This window comes from Ammospiza caudacuta, chromosome 12 (genome assembly GCF_027887145.1).
Source record: "Ammospiza caudacuta isolate bAmmCau1 chromosome 12, bAmmCau1.pri, whole genome shotgun sequence".
In the NCBI taxonomy this organism is placed as follows: Eukaryota; Metazoa; Chordata; class Aves; order Passeriformes; family Passerellidae; genus Ammospiza; species Ammospiza caudacuta.
Genome location: NC_080604.1, coordinates 9,210,430 through 9,235,535, shown reverse-complemented (window position 1 = coordinate 9,235,535; position 25,106 = coordinate 9,210,430). Strand labels below are relative to the sequence as shown.

Below are 25,106 nucleotides of genomic sequence, written 5' to 3'. Positions count from 1 at the left end.
CTGTGAAATCAATCAAACATAGATGAATGTTTATGTCAGAATATTTGGAATCCCACCCAAAGAGAAAAATCAGATAGAGCACAACACAGCTATGCAAGAGTCCAGCAACAAAAATACTGTCTAGGAATAACTTTAAAATATTTATAAACAAGAGTAGCATTACAGCGGAGGGAAGGAAAACTATAAACAACAGGGTCATATTGTAAGTTTAATTAAGAAAAAAAAAAAGGCAAAATATCTGAAATACCAGAGGAACATCTTTAAAGGGGCTTTGAGGGTGGGAGGGCACAGCTGGGTTTTTTAAACAGCCATAAATACTCTCAGACTTGTACTGGGATGAGACAAGAGTGGCATCTAGTGGCTCCCAGCGCCACGGGGCTGCTGCCCATTGAAGAGCTGGGATGGGCCCAGAGCTGCTCTGTTCCGTGCCCATTGCAGACCTCTGGGTGGAATTGAGGGTTCTGGGGAGTCCCCGGTAGCAGAATTGGGAACGGGGGTGTGAGGGGGTTAACAAGTTCAGGGACAGAGTAAAGAGATTTTATTCTCGGTTTATGGGCGCTGTGTTAGGATCTTTACTTAGAGGCAAATAGGTGGGATTTTTGTTTTAATCTGGCAGGAATGAATGGTACACTTTTATACAAAATGTTCAGTAAAGCTGTAGGACTAATACTGGTTTGTTCTTCATGCATGCTTGTTTACTTACACCTGACTTCCAACTATATTAACAGAGCGCGTTCATACCTTGTGTACATATATGGCCGTATTTTCCAAAATTTACTTAACACTCTCAAGAGTTACATATTTTTAACCTGAAAATATAGGAAAAAAGTTCCCCAACTGAAAATTTTGGAAGTTCCTTATGAGAGTAGACAGTGCATTTGCAGGAATGCATTTCCAGAGAATCATTCAGATCCCCTGGGGGAAGCTCACTTGCCTAGGAACAGGGTACAGTATTATGGCATTAGGGAGACTTGATGAGTTTTTGATCCAGGTTCCATTTTAATTACGTATTATTAATCATTTTGCAGTTGGAAAAATCCTCCATTGTCTATGTATAACTAATTAGGAACTCATGTTTCTTAAATTAAAGAAATGTGTAGAGGTTTCTTTTGCAATGTTGGGGTTGAGCTGAGAATACATTGCACTAGAGCATAAATTTTCCTTCACAGTCCAAAAACTATTCCTCTACAACACAAATACACAGGAAATTAAATTGTGTATTATATTGCAAAACTGCTGTGAGACACTACAAACATTCAAATATCACCACTGAAAAGGCCGTTTATGTAACTTCATCTGCTTTGCATTTCCCATTCTTATCTCTTTGAAATGGTTTTCTGATAGGAAAAATAATTCCTCTATTAATCCCTGCACAGAGTTACCACACAAGCATAAGTATATATTAATTGATATTACTGTTTATGACTTGGATGCCAGTGACTGAACATTACAAATGCTGCTATTACTATCAGCAGAACAGCATGCAAGGAGGATTTGAATTGCAATCAGTGTCAGACACAAAGCCATTAAACTAATATTTAACATATATTAAACAGAATCCAAGTGTTGAATGCTAATACATATATATACAGTGATGTCATTTAAAACATTACAAAGTGTATGCAGCAGAGAATAGACAAAAAAAAATCTGTGTGGTGGCAAGTCATTGCATTTGAGATCAACTTACCCAAGTGTCTGTTTCAGAAGTGACTTTCTTCTTTTAGTTTTCAGAATTTAAAGTGAAATTTAAAGATAAAATTTCATTTTTAAACAAGAAATACAAAATTGTTTCAGATTTTTGGAAAATATTTTGATTCTGCCCGACATTGACATTCACCAAGCCCAAACATCAGTTTTACAGATTCTTTTTTCCCCTGAATTTTGGTTAAGAATGGTCACTGGCTTAACATGGTCTATGCTATGAGAAAGGTTAAATTTAAATTCCTGGAAACTAAAGGACTTTGATAATATAACTGCAGACGTGCAACACAATAATGAGATTTGTTGGCACAACTTGCCAGAATTGCAAGCTTTAAGCACCATCCTCTTCTCAGTAAAGAAAATTAAAAATCAAGACAAAGCAAAGCCTCAGTCAGTACCCTATATGACTACACTGTGTGATTCTATCCAGTGTTTTGAAGATACATCACCAATTTTACATCATTATAATGTTCTAGCTATTGTTTCCTTATTCTATAATTATTGAGAAGGCAACAGCTCCATGGCTTTTTGCAGCACCTTCAAAATGTAAGATTTAAATTAGCTTTTCAAAATTTGTTTTTCCCACGTAGGCCATCTCTGTGCGTTGGATCACTCACCAGAACTTCCCTGTGACCTCTCTGTTAGGACAGGCCAAGTGCCCAGGGGCTGCAGGGCAGCTGGGTGGGAACAGAACTGCTCCATTTGTCGGTGTGAGCCACAGATCAGCACTCAGCTGTGCTCACTGCCCTTACACTGCTCACACCATCACATGCAGGCACGCAAAGCAATCTCTGCTTTTGAATCCAACCAAACACAAGGGAGGAGTTTTATACCATCAGGGGACAGCCGTAAATAAATTAATACCAATCAGGAACGTCTTCAGATCATCAACCACCTTATTCACCACTGAGGGTTGCAGGGGTGGCACTGGGAGGGAGAAGCAGTGGATCGCTTGTTGGAAAAGAACAAGCAAAAAGAAAAGAACGCAATTAGCAAAACATTGCAAAGTAAGACCAGCCAGCTCCCATCTGTGATCACCCATGTAACCCAGAGGAATGAAGGCAGCACTCCCAGCAGTGCTGTCCTTTCCAGAGCTGGGGGAACCAACCATCTGCAGGTTTGTACAGAGCCTGCCCTGGATGTGTGAATGGCCACTTCTCCTGAAGAGGTGGAGACATGGTTTTGGTTAATGCAGGACATTTCAACCAGTAAAATGTCACTAAATCAATTGTGTATCAATAGACATTCTGGTATCTCAGCAGTTACAGTCCAGCGTGTAGGGTAACAATAATGGAAACCAGAACTTGCCATTATGTATCATTAAAGTATAATCAATTACAGGAATCTGTTAGTGCTTTCCTTCAGAGACCCAATCATGAGGAAACCCAATCTACTTAAATGCGCAGATAACAAACGGAAATTATTTTTAAAACAAGGTGACTGGGTTGAAAACATTTTTAAAGATAAACTTTAACAGATTTCCTGACCTCATTTTATTAATGCAAAAGTCAAAATAGACAAAAAAATGCTGGCTTTATATTCCAAAAATGGAATGTGAAAGTTCCTATTAAATCTGGGCCTGGAGCATGTATTTTCCAGCCAATGTGCAAGACTGCATTTGCTGTATTCATCATTATATATTTGTGTGTATATACAATGATGTCACTCTTTATGGCACTGCAAAGTCCAAATCAGAAAACACAGATTTCACACTGTCCTTCTGGAGCTCCCTCACACCTGGGCTGAAGGCAGCACTCCCCAAATTCCCCAGTCACTGTCAGGAATAATCTGGAGCCTGGAGCAGAGGTGCCTGCGCACGGCTGAGCGCGCCCGCGGGGCAGCGACCACGGCAGGAGTGCTGAAACCATCAGCACATCCTCGGCTCTGAGGAGGATTTGTCACTGCAGAAATGCTTTGTCAGTCAAACAGGAGCTGAGCTGCAGCCTCAAGAGTGAGGGCAAGGCAGCAAATGAGGCAGCTTTGTATCCCCAAGCCCTGGTGCCTCCTCCTGGCTCTCCCTGATTTATCTCAGCACACCAGGGGCTTACACAGGTGAATCACCCAGCTGAAATAAAACTGCATCCACCCAAACTGGCCTTGACAACAATCCCACCTCTCAGTTTTGTCTTCTCACACACAGAGGGAAAACGGGAAGATGAGATGAAAATCTGTGTTCTATTTCTCCACAAGTCCAGCAACCCCTGCTCAAGAGGAACGCTGGTGCTGCCTGAATGTAGAAAGGTAAAGAACTCAAATTATTTGGAAGAAATATACAGCAAAGTATTTATCAAGGAATAATACTTTAAAATAAAAAAAATCATTTATCTATGGGGTTAATTGTGGGCTGCCATATTAAGGAGTTCAGTGCAGAACTTAGATCAAAAATTAAAAAAATATTTTAGGATTCAAGTGGTTTTATAGTACATTATATAGTACATATAGGTTCTATAGTACATTCTCTGAATTTCAATTAATCTTTAAGAGATTTCTCATTCTATAACCTGTAATAGATCCCAATGAATATAGGTCCCATATAATCTGCAGAAAATTGCTATTCTAAGAGATGAAACAGAGTAGGGAAGGGGAGAGGACATAGAAATTGAATCATTTCTCATAACACTACCATTTTGTATTTCACCTCCTTATTATGCCTTTTCATATTATTGACATTTGGCATGTAGTTTAAAAAGCTTGGAAATTTAGGTCTTCCTAGGAGAAAAATAATAATTTGAGTTTTGGGGAGCTTCCTCAGTAGATATTTGCAGTGAAAATGAGGGAAATTTTCAAAACAAAGTGTAGGATTTGCACTGGGCTGGGCAGAAAGGCTTGGAAAGACCTCACAGCCTCCAAAACCTCCCACAGCTGTTCATAACATCAGAGGGCCTCTGTCCAGACCATTTTACCTCATGACACTTTCATACACCCTGTCAAAAAAATAAAAATAATCACAAATCCAACATGAGCTTCCACATGCCATAAAAATTGCACCAAATCTCCTCAGCTTGCTGCCAACCAGCTGGGCCTTTGCCATCCCTATACCCAAAGCCTCCATGGTCCATTCCAACACAGCACATCCCCCCAGCTCATCTCTTCTTTGCTGCAGAATTCTGGTTTGCACAGGATGCTGAAAGCTCCTGAGCTGACTTTGTCAGCAGCAGCTTCACACAGCACAGAATATCCATTAAACCTTTCCTTAATATCTCTGGTTGGCACCTTCTGGATGCACAGCAATATTTCTCTGAACACATGCTCCTCATTTCAAAAAGCTAACTGGACACAGAATAAGATTTAAAGTAGTTATTTTTTTACATCTTAATTGAATAGCCTGAAAGCTTTAGCTAAACAGTTGATGGTTTAAATCCAAAATCTAAAATGCATGAAAAGTGATATTAAATAAAACTACTGTTATTTAAACGTTGTCCTTTTTTTCTTTTTTAATGAAACACAAACAAAACACTTATTTAAGCTTGGTTTGCATGATTTTTCAAGGAAAAGACCATTGCTTTTATTCCATAGGCAAGTGCACCTTCCAAACTTTTATTTCATGCACTTAATCATTGAGCTTTGTTGAGCAAACCCGTAGCCTGATCTTAGGCAGGGGCTTTCACTAGGAGGTGTTTTGGGGTATTTTTTAAGGAGTACATCTCCCACAATGCATAACCCACAAAAACCAGTGACAAAGAGGTGCACATCAGGCATTATACTTAAAGCTGAATTGCCGAACTCTGAACAAAATTATTAAAGTATAAATACTAAACTGTACATGCATTTAAATGTGCATTTTTAATTCATCCTCTCAGCCATGGCCACACATCCAAGTGGAGGGCAGCATTTCTAAGTCTGAAGGTTTTACACATCATAGATTTGTAGAATTTTGAAATCTTCAGGTTTTATATTAAAAAGACCTGAAAGTCATTAACTGTGGCCCTTGACATCAATCTATTGTGTGCTGTGCTGTCACCTATTATCCATGGAAAAATAATTGCTTTTGTTTTTCCAATTTTTGTTTATAATCTGAGTTTAAAAGTCACCAGTGACTGTTTCACAAGGAGAAGCTTCCAACTATGCATTAATTAAACATGCAAGAGTATTTTTATGATTAAAAAACCCCATAGTCCACTGAGTCCAGGCAAATCCTGTATATTATGAATTGACAAATCACAACTGATGAAATGATGCATGAAAATAGAGACAGAAGCAAAATAACCTACTTGAACCCAGAAAATTTTCAGACAATAACCATTACCAGGTTTAATTAACTTTAACACAAAAGTGGGGGCTCCTTCTGTTTCAAGTTAATGAAGCTCAACACATGGACACTACAATTAGAGACAAAAGCATAAGTCTACAGCAAGTTATATTTCAAGATCGAAATAATGAGCTTGATATTTTAATTTCACAGTCAGCAATTATGTGAGATCCAGAAACAAAGACACAATACATGCACTGGAAACGTTAAGATACAAATGCATTTTCACTCAATATCTTTCTTCTAAGCCAGAGGCAAAAAATATTTTTTTCCTACAATAAGCAGTATGTACAATACCCTGGAAATATTTCTGCTATGATCATCTAAGATTTACTCACTTTCATACTACACAAGTCAGAAACGTGACCTCATCTAGAGCCCTGAACTGCTTAGTGACTCCTATCATGCCTTTCTCATATATATTCATTAAATCTCTATCTATAATACCGTTATTTCCATTTAAAATGATTGTTGTGTAGCAAAAAAAAGCTGCTCTCCCACAAAAATGAATAAGCCTAGATCACTTCCACCCTTTTCAATAATTTGCCTATTCCTAAATACTAGGCTGGAAGAATATATGACCCTTAACTTAATCTCATCACCAAGCACCTCCAAAGGAAAAAAAAAAGCACAAAAAGAGAAAAGATGGTCTGCCATTTATGTCTCCCATTTATAGTTTATTAAACCTAGAGATAATAGGAAAAAGGTGGAAAAAAGCAGAGAATGTCTGGGCTGTAGTATCAGATATCACTGCTTATTACTGGCTATCTGCCTAGTAATCATAAATCCATTGGGTAATATTCTCAAATCTTTTGCTTTTCAGGTAGGTGTGAGCCAAAAAGAAAAAAAGTTTAATTTTCTATGAAGAGCAGAAAACAGCAAGCACAGCACAACTGGGTACCAGGATGCATAAATATTCCTGATTATGAGCCCTTGCACATAAAGCAAACAGGAAGAGTTTGAAGTTAACAGTGTGTACATCATGCAAAAGGTATCTCTGTCCCAAAAGGTAGATATCACATAGACTATGAATGAACTGCTCCAATAAATTATATTATTCCTCAGAGGGGAGAGGAGAGCAATGTTATAAACAGTGACTTCAGAAAAGTGAGAACAATAGGGCATTGAATTTTGTAAGAGTGAATTAAGGATCTTTTTTTTTTCCTGGAGGAGATCTCAGTATCATTGACCAATGAGCCTTATAAATAAAAGCATTAACTCCAGCTCTGCCTGTTCCCCTAAGCATCTCAGCATCTTGCACTTTCAACATTCTGTACCTGCGTTTAGTTTCTGCTAGAAGCACAAGTACATACAGAATTAAATAGAGGTTTCAAGTAGGTTTTTCTAAAATATGCTTTCCAGGGAACTCAGAAAACACATGATCCTGGCAGAACACACATCTCAGACACAAAGCTTTGATGAGAGGCTGAGTGTGCCTTTGTAGGAGACTTACCAAATCAGAAAACAACAATCCCTGTACATCACCTCCTCCCTGTGCTGTCGGATATGCGCTGAACATCCACGGATAAAGGAAAGATAAACCAGAACAGCATTTTTCAAAACCAATCTTGATAGGATCAAACTCCTCAGATCTCTCACTTGCCTTCGGCATCACTTAAACCAAGGGAAGTCATTTTCTTAAAACATTCTCAGAGACCTTGACAGGACTGGGATGTAGGAGTAAGTGTGACTGCCAGTGTGAACTCCGCTCTTACCAGTGCTGAGGGCAGGGCACAGGCACAGCGCTCAGAGCTCTGCTGACCTTGTTGCAGCACAGAGCTAAAAGCTAATTAAAAACCATTTTCATAACATGACAAGCTTTTTTTTTTTCTTTTTTTTCTGTGGGAGAGGGATGTCCAGTATTTTCAAGGCCACAAATCTGAACAAAAGAATACAAAAAACTGCCTCCTATGAAGCGAATTTCAATGTCAAATTCCTGTTTGTTATCACCAATATGCCAAACATTAAGCACGGGCAACTCTAACTTCACCTTGTATGTCATTTTTCTGGCTCTTTAGCTGCTCTCTTGGTTAGTTAGAATTGGAAATTGATGGGCCCATAAACATCTATGAGAGACATGTTATTAAACACATCATCTCTGTCTGCTCTGACAACGATAAGCCAAGTTCTCCAAGGTTTGCAGCAATCTCAAGGAGTGCATGTTTTTCAATAACATTGTGATCTTTTTTCCTCATCTACGCAGCATTTCTCCCTCACTCCCAGTGCACACTTGTTTTGCCTGACTTCCCTGAAACCTGTTTTAAAACTTTATTTGAATGTTACCTCACTTCTGTTCTCTCCAAAGGGTTTTTTTAAAGTAGCTGAAAATAGTTTCTCCATTTTAGTCTCACTTTAGGCAAAGGTAATGGCTCATAGAGAGACTTGCAAAAAGATTACTGTCAGTACTCTTGAAACACTTGAATATTAACACTTAACAGCTTTGCCTTTACACTTTATTTAGGTATTTCTCCTTCTCCAGCCTTCTTTCCTGCACTTCACAGTCTTCTGACACTTAACCTTTTTCTGCACTGTTTCTGCTTTCTTCTGCATCCTCCACATCCTTCCTTTCACAAAACAAAGCCTGCCTTGTTTAATCTGTTTTGCCTACAGGTCCATCCGTGCCCAGGGCAGGGCCTGGGGTGGGATCATCTCTGCCCAAAGGCCAGGCTGTTTGAAATGCAGGAAAGCCTCCAGCTGCTCAGACCGTGGCACTGCACAGTGCACACTGCTCTGGCTGGGTGAGAAAGCAAAAATATTGCCTGAATCTATTCTGGTTTGGACAGTCTGGGAAGGAACCCTGGGCATTTTGAGAGTAAATTGTTTTGGAGTCTCAGGTAAAGTTCTTGCAAGTTTACCTTCACTCCCAGTTTGATATGACAAATTTCACTCTAATTTTAAGGATTAAGTACTGTTATTGATTTTCTGCTGAATGTTCATTTCATACCGTCTCTCTCCTTTTTCTCCCTATTACCTGCTTGAAAATGAATTTATCTATTTTCATGTGACTGGTTTCTTCTGGTACATCATTTTCCTCTGATCTGAACATGCTTGTTCATTCCTCAGTTCTATTGGAATAAATTAAAGAATTGCCTTGCAAAAACAATAAATGAAAGAATTCTGTGTTGCAAACAACAAATTGTTTTATCACTATTCTAAATAGCATTTCAGTTTTATTTATAAAACTCATGAGTTTGTGTGAATATGCAAGAATTTAAGCTTTTACTTCTTTTGAACATGTCTCTAATACTTACAAGATGCATACAAAGAGCATTAAAAACCCAACCTGGAGATTTTTAATGACTTGAGAATGGGAGAGGAAAAACTGTACAGGTACTGTCTGCATGCAAATACTTTCTGTTCCATCTTCTTGGTGCCGTTAGATGTGACCTGGTAATCTTCTTAGTTTTGGAAAACACATTTCTTTTTTGCAGAATTGTGCCAGAGAGGAAAAGATCTGTGCTGCTGTTCAAAGCTTTCCTCTGAACCAAGCAGGAGAGACACTCAGGCTAGAGCCTCTGAGATCCAAAACAACTGCCCCATCCATCAGGCTTTCCTGAGCTGAGTGCCTCACTAACTCTTCTGCTGAATCGCTTCACATCATACAAATAATTTAATATTCACTAGAGAAGCAACTGGAACAGGTTGCTCATATCCTGAGAGCCCCACCTATGTGATTATGAGCTGCTCCTAAGCAGAAGTTTCTCTTGCTCAGGAAAACCTTTGGGGTGTCTCAATATTTAATCAGAGAACTTGAAATTTTGAAAACACTCATGGGATGATAAAGTTATTTCCTTCTCATTGCTGGTAGCAAGCAAACATAACAAAGGACCACATAAATATAAAAGGTAACATCTCAGGAAAACAGCATTATCAGCCAGTCATGCAGCTCTTTGGCAACTCCAGGTTTGACGATTCAGTAATTTTTTACAGCAGGTATCAGGAGGAAAAAGCACTGAGTCCATATTTGATGGGTAGAGCTGAATTTATGGAGTGTTCTTCAGTGCACACCTCACACACTTCAGATAGAGACTGCAGCTCTGGGAGAGGTTGGCAAGGGTAAACCCAGAAATGTCTGGCAAGAGTAAAAACTTTTGGCTTAAGGGTGCCAAGAGGACAAGTCCTGTAGGTGAAGGGAGAAGAACCAACCTCCAGAAACCTGTGCCAGACTTCCTCAGAAGCAGAGAACATTATTTGCAGTAACAAAGTCAGCCCAGAGCTGCCAGTTCCTCTGCTGTCAAGCCCTGAGTATACAGGACAGCTATTGAACCAGGCAGGCAGAGAATTACTGCTCTTTCTGGATGGGCCCCTTGTATACTGCAGAACCACATCAAAATTACAAAATTGCTGAAAAATCACCTCTCCTGCATCTCTGCTTCTGAGACAGAGAGTTAAACTCAGCTCTTCTGTGCTCAAAGTCACTCCTTGTCAACAGAAGTTATCAACAAACTTAAAAAATCACTCACAGCAAAAATAAAACTACTCTAGTTATTTACATTTGATTTGTTTGTAGTAAGAGAACACAGTTCTTAGCAAGATAAATATGTGGGAGGAAGGAAAGTAATAGAAATTATCCACTGATCCTTATTGTCTTCAAACATCCAAACGTCTTCAACATGCAGTGCTCAAAAACCCCCAAACTAAAAAACTCCAAAGCACAAAAAATGATAAATGAAGTTATTTATCGTTAGGAGATGAGCTAAAATATTGCTAGTCTGGCTTCACAGAACCTTGTTTCTCTTTTATTCTTCCCTTGCCACAGAGTCAGAAAACATGAAGCTCTAAAATTAAAATAACAAAAAGGTGCATGGCCCCTCTTTCTCTGTACTCCCTTTCTGAAACTTAATCCCTGCCATGCATGCAGAGCAAAGGCCAAGTGGAAGTCTTCCTCTGAAGATTACTTTGTGTATTAATTCTGCTGCATTTAAAGATTTTTTTAATTTGTTTTCCCAATATTTTCACAGCCATTTCAGTTTTCCTCTTGGCAACCTCAACAAATAAATAGGAAAGAGCAGACAAGCTAAAATGCTCTCCACTGAAAGGGCTAAAAATCTGAAAATCAATTTGTTGCAGTATTAGAGCAGTTGGGAAGTCCTTAACTTGAGCTCACAGAAATCAATAAGAATAATACAAAACTAAGAACTGCAAAGAGGAACCTTTTATCTCTTTCAGAAAAAAAACCTGAAGTATTTTATGAAAGAAAAAAATACCAAGGAAAAACTAACACCAAATAAAAACTCTAAGAGATGCTTTTATGATTTAAATGTGGCTTGCTGAGTCTTATAGTTCATTAGTCACTAAGCACTCACATTTCTGTGCACTTTTTCCTTCCTTTTAGCTTTTAAAGTGCACTGCAATTCTTAAGAGTTTGGGCCTTTGGTGATGCAGTCAGCTTTTAAGGGCATTCTGAATTCTGTGCTTACTGCCTTTCCTTGATCTCCCCTATCTTTTGATCAGTATGGGAAAATTCAAACCATTCAGAATAAGAACCACACCTGTGCAGGTCCTGGCAGCATTTTGCATCCTAGCTGTATCCAAACTGTGTCTCCAGCTGGGCGGGCAAAGCCAGAGAGAGCCTGAGGGTCGGAGTGAGATGGAGATGAGCCCTTGAGAGCAGAGCCTGGCTGAGGCACCCGGGGACAGAGCTCCAGATTCCTCTGATGAATAACCTGGAGTGCTCTGCAGCTACTTGTGCAGGAGCTGTGCAGAAGTTTACAGCCTCAGTTTCCAGCTCAGATTTGTGTGAGCTCCCAGGGATCCCTTCCTCCTCTTGCCTTATTGGGAGCTCCGGCTGCAGTGTCCACATCCCACCCAAACAGAGCTGAGGGCACCTGGGCCTGCAGGATGTTTCAAAGTCTAAAAAGGAATTCAGGCTGTTTCCAGGCTTGGAGTTTAAACAGGCTGAATTCTGATGTAGAAAATATGCAGCTTGAATAAATAATACATGAAGTATGTCAAACTTCAGATGTGGCACTGCTATTTTAAATGCACTTTTCAAAAAGTCATTTCAATTGCTGGTTACAAGGGCTTGAAGTGCAACAGGCTTCCCTTTCCCACTGTGCATGTCCAGGACCCTTCAAGAGCTGAATTCAGACTAGTGGAAATTATTCTAACAGCCAGAAATATTAATAGACTGCAAATTTAGTTATCATGTGCTTCATGCAATATTCGTGAGATTATAAATGCACAAACAGACTTGTCTGAAGTACTAACATAAAAGTAATGCATGTGTTATAACAGGAGTTTCATAAGATTATGTGGAATAATTCTTCTCAATGATTTTTTGTCCTTGTATTTTTCAGTACCTGATATCAATGTAATTATCATCTATTTGTTTAAATGCTGATTAAATCCCTAAACATTTAATAATCCATCTTCATAAATTTTTGCCTGGCATCATTATACTAAATGAACATTTAGGTCAGATTTTTTTAAAGTACCATCAATTTAGGTTATGATTTTATATCTATACATTCTATTTTATTTAGGCTCTGTATTTAGCAGCTAAATTGCAAAATTAGAAAAAGTCAGACAGCTCTCCTTAAACAATAAACTATTGTGTAATATTAACAGTTGGAGGATTAGACCCAGAAGTGCACGGACTGGACTAATTGTGTTCCTCAGCCCTCCTTTACTATTTGTGCTTTCTCCTAAACATCTGAAGTCTTTCTTTTTGTATAAAAAAGTGCATTGTTCACATGTGTAAACCACTGGAAACCCCTTAACCCTCCATCTGCTGATTTCACAAGGTTTTTTATGTAGCCAACACACATAGTCTGAGAGTAAGGATGTGATTTTTCAAGGACATGAAATGCAATTTGCAGTTAACAGACAGCAAAATCTGGCAGACAGGTACCTAACTCTGGCATGGTTTTGCTAACCTTTTCCTTAAGGCTCAGCCATATGTTATAGATCTTAGAAAAATGAGTAATGAAAAACAGCCTTACACCAGTATTCCTTTTTTATCCCACTATATTAACTTTAAGAGTATTCTTAAAAGAAACTAATCCTTTCCTAAAAACTATTTGATTAACCCTCTTCTAGTCTTCAGGCATAAAACCGAAACAAGGTCAACCACCTTAACACATTGGCACTTGAATCTCTGCTGTCTTATGCAGGAAGTAAAACTATAACAATCAGAAACATAAAATCTGGTAATTCCGGTGCATCAACTGTGCACCAGCCTTGATTCCAGCAGAAAGAAATAACCTTGCTTTTTTATCACCACATCACACACATGCAGAGAAAACTCGGCAGGAACGTAAAGCAAATGAACTAATGAACTTAATTAACACACAGAAAATAAAAGAACTACCCTGCAGATGTGTGTTTGTAGTGAAATCAGTCAGCAAATGAACAAGTAGTCATGACAAAATTTTACATAACTTTCTCCAGTCACTGGGGTCAGAAGTACAAAAACTGGGTAGGGACTAAGTTATTATAAACCTTTCTTCTAAAATTAATGGGGTTTTTTTTTTTTTGTTTGTAAGAAACAAAGCACAAGTTCTTATTGCTGCTGCACGGAGTAAAGCCCAGCACCAGCCCCACTGCTGGGCACCCTCTCCTGAGATCATGGGAGCCCAAAAAAGCCCAGCCCTGCCAGAGGGGTCCTGCCCTGGCTCTGTGCAGCTCTGTGTGCACAGAGCTCAGCTCAGGTGACACAGGTGACACAGTGAGCAACAAATTCTTAGGGACGTGGCAGCTCCAGGGAAGAGTTTTCCACTTCAGAGCCTCTTCCAGGGGTCTGCACACCAAACCCCTCAGTGTTTCTGTGAACCACAACAAGGCAGTTCACAGCTCAGGAAACACCCCCAAGCACAGAGGTGGTGAAAGATCAAGAGGCCAAAATTTCAGTTACCAATAATTACAAATAATTTGGATTTTTTTTTTAAATAAATCATCTCCTAGCAGAAGATGGTACCCTCTTTATTATCTTTGTCCAAAATCTTTTCTGTAGCAAACAGCTAAGCCAAGGAAACTAAAGGATGATTGTAGAACCACTTCAAAACCTGCAACAGCCAACACTCCGTCCCCTTCCTGGGTATCTGAAAATAGCAGTTGACCTCTGTGCTGGGGGGGTTTTCCATTATGTTAAAGTGACAAAATCAGGGAAACGGCTTCATTTTAAACAAAGGTGAGCACAGAGACATTCCCATATAAAGGAAGCAATTCTTTACACCTTTGAATATATTGTGACAGGGCAACTTGCTGCAGTAATACAAATGGTAACTTATTTTACATCCCAAATGCATTAGGCATGACTAAAGAAATTCCACTTATAAACTTGAAAATAATATTTAATAATACAGAATGACTTGCATCCTTACCCACAAGGTTAGAAAACCCTGGACTGAGACTCAAATATAAGTAGCATTTAGAAGGTTATTTCCTTATAACCTCACATCCCTAATAGAAGAAAAAAAAAATCTCCAAACCCCAAATATTGCAAGGTAAAGATTTAAGGTCTGCTCTCACTGATTCATAGTTTGGCCGTTACTCAAACATGCAGTGTATAATGCTGATGAGTTAAACATCGCATCACCCATTTTGATTTATTTCTTTCAATTCTCTGGGAATTTTATTTATGTTTATAACTACAAGGTCAGTGGTGCCAATAGATTCAATCCAGGGATAGATAGTTGAGTGCTTAGACCATTACACAGAATTACAGTTTATTGATTAGAATACTTATGGAATAACTAAGGACAAAACTAATAATGTTACTAAGAAAAATGCCCAGAAGGGATCAGGTTTAGTCCAACCAAGTAATACAGTTTCAGCTTTGCTGAAGAGAATACCAGCAGTCTAAAAGGTGAACTCTTAGAGTTATTATTTTCTTTAACTTGGTGCTCTTCTACAGTCAATAAAAATATTAATATTATTTTATTTCTCCCTTCTATCATTTTTATGTGCTAAAACAATATTATCTATGCTGTCCTCGAGACACAGAAGACCAAATCAACCACAGTGTTTCTGTGAACCATAACAAGGCAGTTCACATCTTACAAAACACACTCTCAAGCCCAGAGCTAGTAAAAGATCAGGAGGTCAAATTTCAGTTAACAATGATTATAAATTATTTGATTTTTTTTTAAGCAGAACATCTCCTAGCAGAAGACGTTACCCACTTTATTGTTATTCTCCTAAGCAAGAAAACCACTTTCTTTATTTGCTTCCTGAATTTCCTGAGTACCTGTGCACGAAGAGCACAGGCTGATGCTGTATCACATATCACTAATTGAAAGCATTTAATCCTGTCTTCCACACATCGGCCAAAGCAATACAAATGCCAAGAAATTCCTCTTTGACAGCAGAATTGTGTACACTGTACATTATATAAGCCTCCTGTCCCCTTCCACTTGAATGTACACTATCAAATCATCCTGGCCATTACTTTCTGTTGAGCAGATGGTATTATGAGATTTTTGATAAAGAACAACAATCACCCAGGAAGGGTTGCAAAGGGGTCGCTGGAACCAAGATTAACAATTGATTAGCTTTAATGGACCGTGACAGTAATAAACAACAGAGCTCCACACAAAGATTCGATTGTCCTGTTAATGCTGCTGACACAAATGGCTTTTAACTGGTTTCCTCAAAGTGTTAATATCGCCAGAGCCAGCAAATGAAGGACTTTGCCAAAGTGAGAACTGTCCTGCAGTGGAGGAGCATTTACTGCAGCCCTCTGAAACATCTTCTATAAAGTGTGTTTCTGGTTCATTCAGACAATGGTTCCTATTTCTCCAAGGCTTAAAGTTCAACAAAATGAAACGCTGCACACCTCTGCAAGGCAGGGGCATAATAGAACTCTAAAGCATTTGAATAGAGAACTCGGCACTCCTCAAATATACAACAATAATGTGAATCATCATTTTCAGTGGGCTCATTTTATCCTCACTCCAGCCTGGGCTGACAGATCTCAGTATCACAGCCTTCTAAACTCAATTTTTTTATGCTTGGTTCTGATAAGTTGACTCTATTTTTTTCTTCCTTTCTGCACAGAAATCAGTAATTTGCATCATATTTTCATTAAAATAAAGTGGTTTGTGATTACTGGAAATAACAAAAAAAAAACCTGAAAACAAAACCTAAAAGATCAGTTTATTTCTTGGATACATGTATGGGAAACTGTCTATGGAAAAAGTCTCTGCTTCCTTTAATTCTTTAAGCCCAAAATTTAAAAATAGACTTATGGCAAATATTGACAGAAGGTTTTAAATTAAAAACTAGGGAGAGGCAAAAACAAAACTCCACCTAACATTCAAAAAAACCACAATCATTCCAGAAACCATGGATCTAGTTATTTTAAGGTTAAATTACTCTGTTTCTAAAATCAACTTTTTTTTTTTTTTTTTAATATGTGTCTTATTTAATTATACGTCTTATTCAGGAAAAGGCTTTTGTTTTAACCATTTTTAGCTGTGAGCTGCCACGGTGCTGCTCCATTCCAGTGTTATTCCTAAAGGGAGCACCCAGCAGTGGTGCAGCTCTAAGGGCTCCTAGGAAAGAGAAAAGGCAATTCTGCTCAAGATCCCAGCACAAACCACTGGCACAAACCAAGGTCAAGCTAATCCCATCCCTGTGGGTCCCTCCCCATCTGCAAACTCGACTCTCAGCAGAGCAGCTCCTCACAGCAGCGACACAACACGAGGCTAATTGCTGGGTTTAAAATGTGATCTCCGCAGATATGCAAGGGAATTTAAATGAAATCTCTGAAAGAGTAAAAGCCACCTGCTTGGTGTCCCAACACACCAGCACTAAGTACATAACCTGTCAAAATACTGAGCCAGCCTTCATTAGTTCCATTTTCTGTAATCAGCATCGTTCTATTACTCACATGATTGGCTTTCTTCAAGCAAGCTGTTGTATAAACCGTTAGTTATACTCTGATGATAAACATTCAAGAAAATAATTATCTCCTACCTGTAAGTCAGCATCAAATTCATGTTTCAGGTAAGCATCTTCTGCAGCTTCAACAAGACGCTGAAAACAAAAAGTGTGTCTTTGAAATAACAGAAAACAACTTTACAACCCGATATAAAAATAGAGATTGTTTAAGCATTTTGTGCAATTTATCTGCTCTCTTACTTCACTGAATAGAAATAAACAATATAGATTTTAAAAAAGAAATAAAAGACCAAGTTTTTTAAACCCTCAGTACCCATTGATGGTGGTACAAAACTCTAAAAACAGCCCACTTATTAATAAATACAGAAATAAAAAAGTCTCTTTTTTCACCAGTGCTCAGCTTTCTGTATCTCCCATTCTGAAATAAAGTTGATTTCACATGGACTTTATTTTGCACTTAGGAGCACTTTTCAAATCTTCCATAACAGCAAACAGGAGGAATTCCCCAATAATGCACTTGATTTCAAGAAACTGACATAAAAATTAATTTCTAAATTACACATCAACTATAAATCATAAGAAAAATATAGACTAGGTTTGTTTACCAAGCAGACTGAAGTACTACCTTAACGTGGTACATTATCATAAGATTTTTCTGCAATTACAGAAGTAACATTTACTGAATGGCAGCAATTCAGTAGGATTTTTGCCCTCTTAACAATATCCAGAACTCCTTGTAGCAGTTATTTTTCCTCACCATTGTCATCTGACAGGAAAAAACCACGGTTGCACCAAAACACAGCTACCTGAACCATTTAATTCCTAAAGGGGTTTGCTGCAGAGATTGGGGATTGACATTATACCCTTTCTAAGGTTTTACTCAGCATTCTTTATACTTCAGAGTATTTTGACCATGGAAGAAATGCCTTCTAGACTGCATTTAATCTATCTGAGCATTCGTATATGTACAAGCCAAAATCAAACAAAGAATACTCTGTGTCTTTTATTTTCTTTGCTCTATCAGACACTGGTACACATGTATGTTTTCACATATTTTACATCACAAAGCGAGGTCCAGACTCTCATTAACAATACACAGAGCGGGCAGCCATGCACACATTTTTTTCCTCCCTTTTCATAACAGTTTGCACATTTATCAACTCTTTGGATATAAATCAAAATGAAATCAGAATTCATATTGATTGCTATACAGTTTGAGCTATAATGGAAACTGAACCAAGAAAAATATTTCAGGTTGCCAATGCAGAACAAATGGTTGAGCAGAACGCTGACAGTTTGAGCAGAGCCCCGGTGGCTGCAGGGAGGGTTTGTGCTCGCTGGGTCTGCAGAGCAGCAGAGTCCCAGCCTTGCTCTGCTGCCCCATCCCATCTCCCCCTGATCCCTCCCATCCCCAGATGCCCCATCCCACCCCCAGCTGCCCCATCCCATTTCCCCCTGGCTCCATCCCATCTCCCCCTGATCCCTCCCATCCCACCCCCAGATGCCCCATCCCATCTCCCCCGATGCATCCCATTCCCCAGCTGCTCCATCCCATCCCCATCCCATCTCCTCCTGCCCCATCCCACCCCCAGCTGCCCATCCCATCTCCCCCTGCCCCATCCCATCTCTCACTCACCCACAACCAGCACCAGCCCCAAAAACCCCGGGGTCTCTGCCAGGCTCCTGCCCCTTCCCTGCACACCCCGTGGGGAGGCTCTCCAGACTTTTCTTTGCTGCAGAACCACAATCTCAAACATACAATTTAAAGCTGGAAATACTCCTGGTGCCTCAGTTGATACAGAGAAGCAGAGGTCACCTTCCCAGAGCCCCGTGCTGGGAGTAGCTCCCTGACATTTGGCTGGTTCCAGCTTTAAACATCCTGTCCCATGAAAACCCAGCTGGTCACAGCAAACCCATCTGACCCAAACTGGAACTGAGCTGGGTCCAACACCGAGCAAATCAAACCAGAACTGGACCAGCAAAATGTCTGAGCTCACCTTCCTACGTACAGGGGTGAAAGAACCCAAACATAACAATGCATCCCAACCTGCTGCAGGAAGGGGATCTGAGGGAAAACATTTCAAATGGAACTGTGAACATCTGTGTTGTTGTTCCCACTACTCCTGCACTATCTGAATAGTACCAAGAACAGACCTTGCAATGTGAAACATAAATGAACCTTCATTTGAGCCCCAAATCTTTGTCTTTAGAATCTAAAAAGGGAAATAACACAAATTTTCTCCTCTGAAGGGGAAGCCTTATAGCAGCTGAAATAAATCCGTACACATTTGAACATTCTCAGAAGCCTAACTTTAATCAGCGTGCTAGTGACCTCCTGAAAGGATTTTACAAATACAGCCCTCATTTTTCAAACATGAAAAAGGCCTTTTATGTAAAATAACTACTCTAATTCAATGCATTACCTTTATTTTCCTTTATAATAAAGGCATAGGTGTATTACTACTCTGTGCTCACCTGATACAAAAGTTCATGACTGATGAGCTTGAGAGTAAAAACGTGAAAGGATCAAAAAAATTCTTCATACAGAAAAGAATACATGGAGAAGGAAACCATGTCTTTCTTTTTGTGCTGAAATACTTATTTAATCATCAAAAGAAAAATTATTATAGCATTTCATGAGATACCAGTGATATTAGATATCAGTACCTGGCGGGCTAGAAAAATAATTAATGGCTTCTTATATAGTTTGTATTGATCCCAATGTGTTTCAATTACATTTTTGCCTCAGTGAAATAAATTTAAACTAAGATTTATCCCCACATATAAGAAATAACTAGAGAAGCATAAGATGGGCAATAGTAGAAACATCTGGTAACAAGAGCAGCTCAGAAATGAAAAGTACTGCATTTTATTTTATTGAATTATTCATTACAATTTCAGTTGTTACTTTTTCTTTTTTTATGTACATTTCAGCAACATTCTCTACAAGAAACTCAATGACAAAGAAGTAAAGTGTCTACTGACAGGAATTTTTCCTTGAAGCTGTAGAAGCAAATATGTAAGCACATTTTGTGCTTTGCCCTAACAAAACTAAATAAAAAAATTAAAATTTTGGTACATGAAATGAAAAAAATACAAGCATGTGCTGCACTTTCTATGTGTCAGTCCTTAACCACAGTTTGCTTAAAGTATCTCAACACCATTATGAAGGAAAGCCAGTAATAAGTCCAACTCCACAAAATGACACATTAGTGGATATACACAAATTATATCGGAATGAAGAAATTGAATGCAAATGTTTCATGGGGTTTTTTTGTGTTTTGAGGGGGGAATTGGTTGGATTTTTTTTTTTTTTAAGAGGTCCCCAAAGGGTTGAAGCACAATGGAAGAAATTCCTTAACACTCTGCAGACAAAAACATAAAAACCACATGTAATGCTGCAACTTTTTTATATGGAGGCAAAAGATCCCTTTTAAAAAATTTTAATGACTGAGCAGTTATCTACAAATGAGTCTCAACATTAGCATGATTAACAATTTCAGCTTAATAGTTTATAATGACATTCTGAATAGAAATGCCAATATATTTTCATTTGAGCAACCATGCTCTCAAATCCTTGCTGGAGCAAGTAAATGCTTCCCAAGCTGGGGTTATCCTGCAGGGAATTGGGAGTTATCTGCATGCACTTACATGGAATGAATTATGAGCACAGAGTGAGAACTGGTACACTCACACCATTCAAGGGTGTTTTTAGAAGAATTTAGCCCTAAATGTGGAAAAGTGTCTGTGTGCACATAAACAGGCAGGTCGAGGGCAGCACGCAATCTTTAGATAAAGCAATTATAATGTTCCAAGGCACAGCTCAATTGAGGCTCTCCCAGTTAAGGAACTAATCCTTAGAATTTTCCCAACACACATAAACATGAGAAAGATGAAATGCCTGACCCAGAATATCACAATGCAACATGGATAAAAAGAGGGCATGAAACAGGAGATGAACAAATAACACAATCACAAAAAACCTCAAAATGGTCACCAAAACATAAGCTCTATGTTTTGTATATTCAGTGGTACTAATGTTATAAATTATACAGAAAAAGTTGAGAGATGAAAAAGAAATGGTTTTTACCTCACAGTAATTTTTTTTAAAATAAGTCACTGAACTATCTCTCAAGTTACCTAACAAGGTAATTTTCTCGACAAATGATACTGTAATTTCAGTGAACTGATATTCCCAAATAAATTCTTTCAAGTTTGGTTGCTATAGATAGAGCAAAGGAAAGGTGAAACAGAATGGATGAAGAAGAATTCAACAAAAAATAAGGGGGAAAAGGAACAGAAATGGAGAGGAGAAGTGAAAACAAAAGCTGAAAATAACAATTTCAAGAAAAAAAATCAGCTAAACATCCAGAGGGGTAGGGTAGTTATTTTTGCTTCTGTGATATTTTCTCGTTTCATGTACTTTTTAAGGGTTGCAGATTATTTCTCAATGATTCTCCTTCATTAGAATCCCATTTTGAAGTTAGATTAAATAAATTCATAAGCATAACCAATTTTGAAACAGTTTCTGAACTCCTGAACTGTGGAGGGTTACTAATCTTTATCCATGAGTGTTGACAGAAGTTGTGCCCTTCTCTCTTTTCAACTATGAAATCTTTAAAAAAATTATTTCATTGTTTCCTTTCTATTTTTCTATGATGAACTAACTGCAACACATAAAACCAGAAATGCTTCTCAAAATTGTTCTTCTCAAAACTAAACTGCTACAAATCACAAAAAAGCATCAATTAATTTGATAGCTCAAACTAAATTATAACTAGATTCAGCTTTACACTGGCATAATCTAAGTCCATAACATAAATAGTTTCTATTCAATAATAATAATTTAATAACATTTCTTTTTAAAAATGCACAGGCATATCACAGTCATTAAAAAAGTGTAGACAAACCTGTGTAGGCTGCTCTTATATTCTAGCATCAAATGCATTCAACCCACAGGAAAAAATAACCCTGAACCCTAACAAACTTTTTCATTATTTCCCATGGCATCAGATCTATTTGAGGTTCCTGAAAACATTAATATCATTTCAATGTAGATTTGAAATGTGTTTTGGAACTAAAAATAATAATAATCATTTGTGTAACTTTACGAGGTCTGTCTCTCTGACTCCTGTATCTGAATCTCTAAGCAAGATTTCTATCTTAATCAAATGTAATGAACTCTGTTAAGAAAAACAGCAGATAACAAGAATGGAAAACCTATGCCTGTTTTTAAAACTTTATGTCTTTCATATCTTGTATCAAGGTTTCTGCTACATTACCAACCAAAAACCAGCAGCAGTCTGTGTGCTGGAACACCAGTTTTCTGTGTGCAGAAAATACTTATGACTACCAGTAGTTACCCTTCCTCAGGTGAAATATTTAGTGCAATTTTAGTAGCCTTACTATTGATTTGTATGTCTAATTTCCAATCAGAATTTACAGTAATTGAGCTGTGAATATGCCAAAAATATTTCCTAAAGTGCTGCCAGATAACTATTTAAACACAGTTCAGCAGTTGAAAGTATTCCTGGGAGAGAAATGAGATTGGGTTTCCATCATCAGAGCAATTTTCCTCACTGGCTTCCCCGTGAGAAACCCACACTGTGCATGTGGGATCAGCAATAGATCACTGGACTTTAAGGACATTACCCAGGCACCTTCCTGAGACTTTCCCATTTTGGGGTTCATTTCTGATGTGAAAAAGGGGTTTTCATCTCCAGCAAATCTGTAAGGCTGCAGGTGCTTTGTAAACTTCTGAAAAGGCGGGGCTGTTTAGAGAGGGTATAAGATTTATTAGCATTTAGTGAGCTTAGGTAATATTCTGGCATGGTGCTAATTCTGCTGCAGGTCCTCCTGAGTTCCCTCAGAGTTCTGGGGTTTGCTCCTTTCACAGCTCATTTAGCAGACAAGGTGAAGAAGCCAGGAGAGAGTTTGATGCTGTTCCTCAGCCTCACTTTTATTTCCCATGCCCAAATCCAGTATCATATCAGATAGCAGTGAGTGCCTCAGGGTGAAAACAGGCTTCCCAATCTCAATGTTTTATCACAAAAAGCTTTGCACCTGTTTGCCATAGCACACAGAGGAGCATCAGACTCTGATGCTGACCTTGGAGGGATATTTGCTCCTCTCAGGAGCACAGCAGCAGGGCAAGGCAGTGTGGCTGATTCAGTCCTTGAGGTGGGGACACACAAACACACACAGAAGGTTTCCTCTTTCCAGAAAGCCTGGCAGTGTGTTTTATACCCCAGATTGTTCTCCTCAGCTGTGTGGTATTTTCTAGGGAATTTTAGCACTAAAATTGCTGTTGCTGTCACCAAGATGCACCAAAAATTATTTGGTGCCTGTTACTTTGCTATTCAAATTCCTAGTGCTTGTGGCTTAAGATAGATATCAGTCTTGCAACTAATGCCACACAAAAACTGCCTGCTCTGTGACTGCTATCAAATTCCACTGCAACCCAGCCAGACAATGCTCAGCCACACTAAGTGCAGCAAAGCACAATCAAAGCAGAAATTATAAATAAAGGATAAAAATAAATTAAAAGCTTAGCATATGCAATTATCGCAAATAACTTCAATTATCCACTTATATTCATTCAAAACTGGCAGATATTCAGGTTGATTGTTGTTACAGTGCTAGCTGGTTTTGTGAAGCAACAAGAGTTCAGCTTGGCACAGTGCTGGACAAAACAGAAACGAAACTGCAAGTGGAGTAAAGTACATGAAATTCACACATTGCATAACAGTGGCTAAGACAATCCTGGAGTAATTAGATGCATTTCTACTCAACTAGGCTGACACTATATTTAATTATGGCATCTGGAGTTTGCCAGGGCATTGAAGGAAGACTCCATATGAAGAAGATAACACATTTGTCTTGTACCAAGTTCTTCAGTGCTCAAAGGCTGCACAAACCCAATATATGAGATATAAAATATGCAGATTATCAAATCTGCTCCTACCATGTTATTATGTCTAGCACAGAGCAGAATGAGGTGCTAAATAGGGTTTTATTCCATACTTTTAATTCCATATGTCCCAGACATCAAGGAATCAGTTCAGCTGCAGACACAACTTAGAGCTGTTCCAGGGACATTTAAAATGTGCTTTTTTTTTTTGTCTGGCTGGGGTACAGCAACAGCCAGCTCCTTCAGCCACCTCTCCTGCCTCAGGGCCAAGAGGAAGATTCTTCAGAATTTTGCACCAACCACACATCCACCCAAGGTTGTGTAATTTTCTGGCAATACCTTTATTCACCATTTTCACTTCACTTGCAATATGGCAATACAATTTGTAAAGTTTTACTTTCAATGAGTAGCTCACAACCAGTGCATTTTTCTCTTCCACATACATTTAAAAATTTAATCAAAATGCTACTTTGTAAACACCTTCCAAAAGCAAGGGAAGCAGCCTGTGTATGAGTCCATAGACTCACCTGTTTACACACATCATTAAATATTGTCAACACTAACCTGTGAGTGTCATAATGATCCTTTTTCCCCTCTCTCCTATACTGAAACCCCTAGATTAAAACATCTGATTTGTTAATATTTTGTTATATTTGTTAATATTTGTTAATATTTTTCACACATCTGATTTGTTAATATTTAGGGTGACACAGGTCATACTCTTTACCTGACAGTCACAATTGCTCCCTGCTCAGATAATGCCAGACTGTCTTTTCTGCATTTGAGGACAGTGAGGATTTTCATGGCTGAGCAAAACCAGCTCCCCCTCAGCTCTGACAGCTCTCAGCACCACTGCTGGATGCTCGGCAGGTCTTGCTTGAGAAAGATTTGAGATAACCGTTTTCAGTCTAATTCTTTTAATGAAAAATTCTCCTTTGGTAGAATTTATCATCTCACCTAACCTCGTCTATTTGAAAGTTAATCATCTCTCCACTGAAGTTTCCTAAACATCCTTCATTTGTAGAGACAGAAAACCCCAAAGGTGCTACATGTTCCATTCTAAAATAGCTCATGAGATACAGAAAGACCTTTGGAACTTTTCCTTCACTCTTTTCTTCACTAGATGTTTAACTTTATATGATTGAAACTGAGGGAGATGAATCCCACACCATATGCGCAACACAAATGAGCTAAAGGGAAATGGAAATATTCCCGTGTGCACTCAGTAAGGAAAGGACACTTGAAGCAGCACTTTCTCCTGCCAGCAGTCCTGGGATGAGTCAAGGTGTTTCTGTTCTGTTTACATTTAGAAGCACCAAGTGAAATCAATTGTCTTTGCTTTGTTCCCTCACTCAGCTTTTTCCTCACCTCTGCACTAAGGCTCAGTCCCCCAAGTTAATT

At 38.6% G+C, this 25,106-nt stretch overlaps 1 protein-coding gene across 1 annotated transcript in view; it reads right to left on the bottom strand.

Annotated features, from left to right (window-relative positions):
* CACNA2D3 (calcium voltage-gated channel auxiliary subunit alpha2delta 3) overlaps positions 1 to 25,106 on the bottom strand; it is a 382,512-nt gene that overhangs the window by 245,975 nt on the left and 111,431 nt on the right. The window contains exon 4 of the mRNA XM_058812839.1: positions 16,871 to 16,930. Coding sequence (XP_058668822.1) covers positions 16,871 to 16,930 — 60 coding nt within the window. The remainder of the gene's footprint in view (positions 1 to 16,870; positions 16,931 to 25,106) is intronic.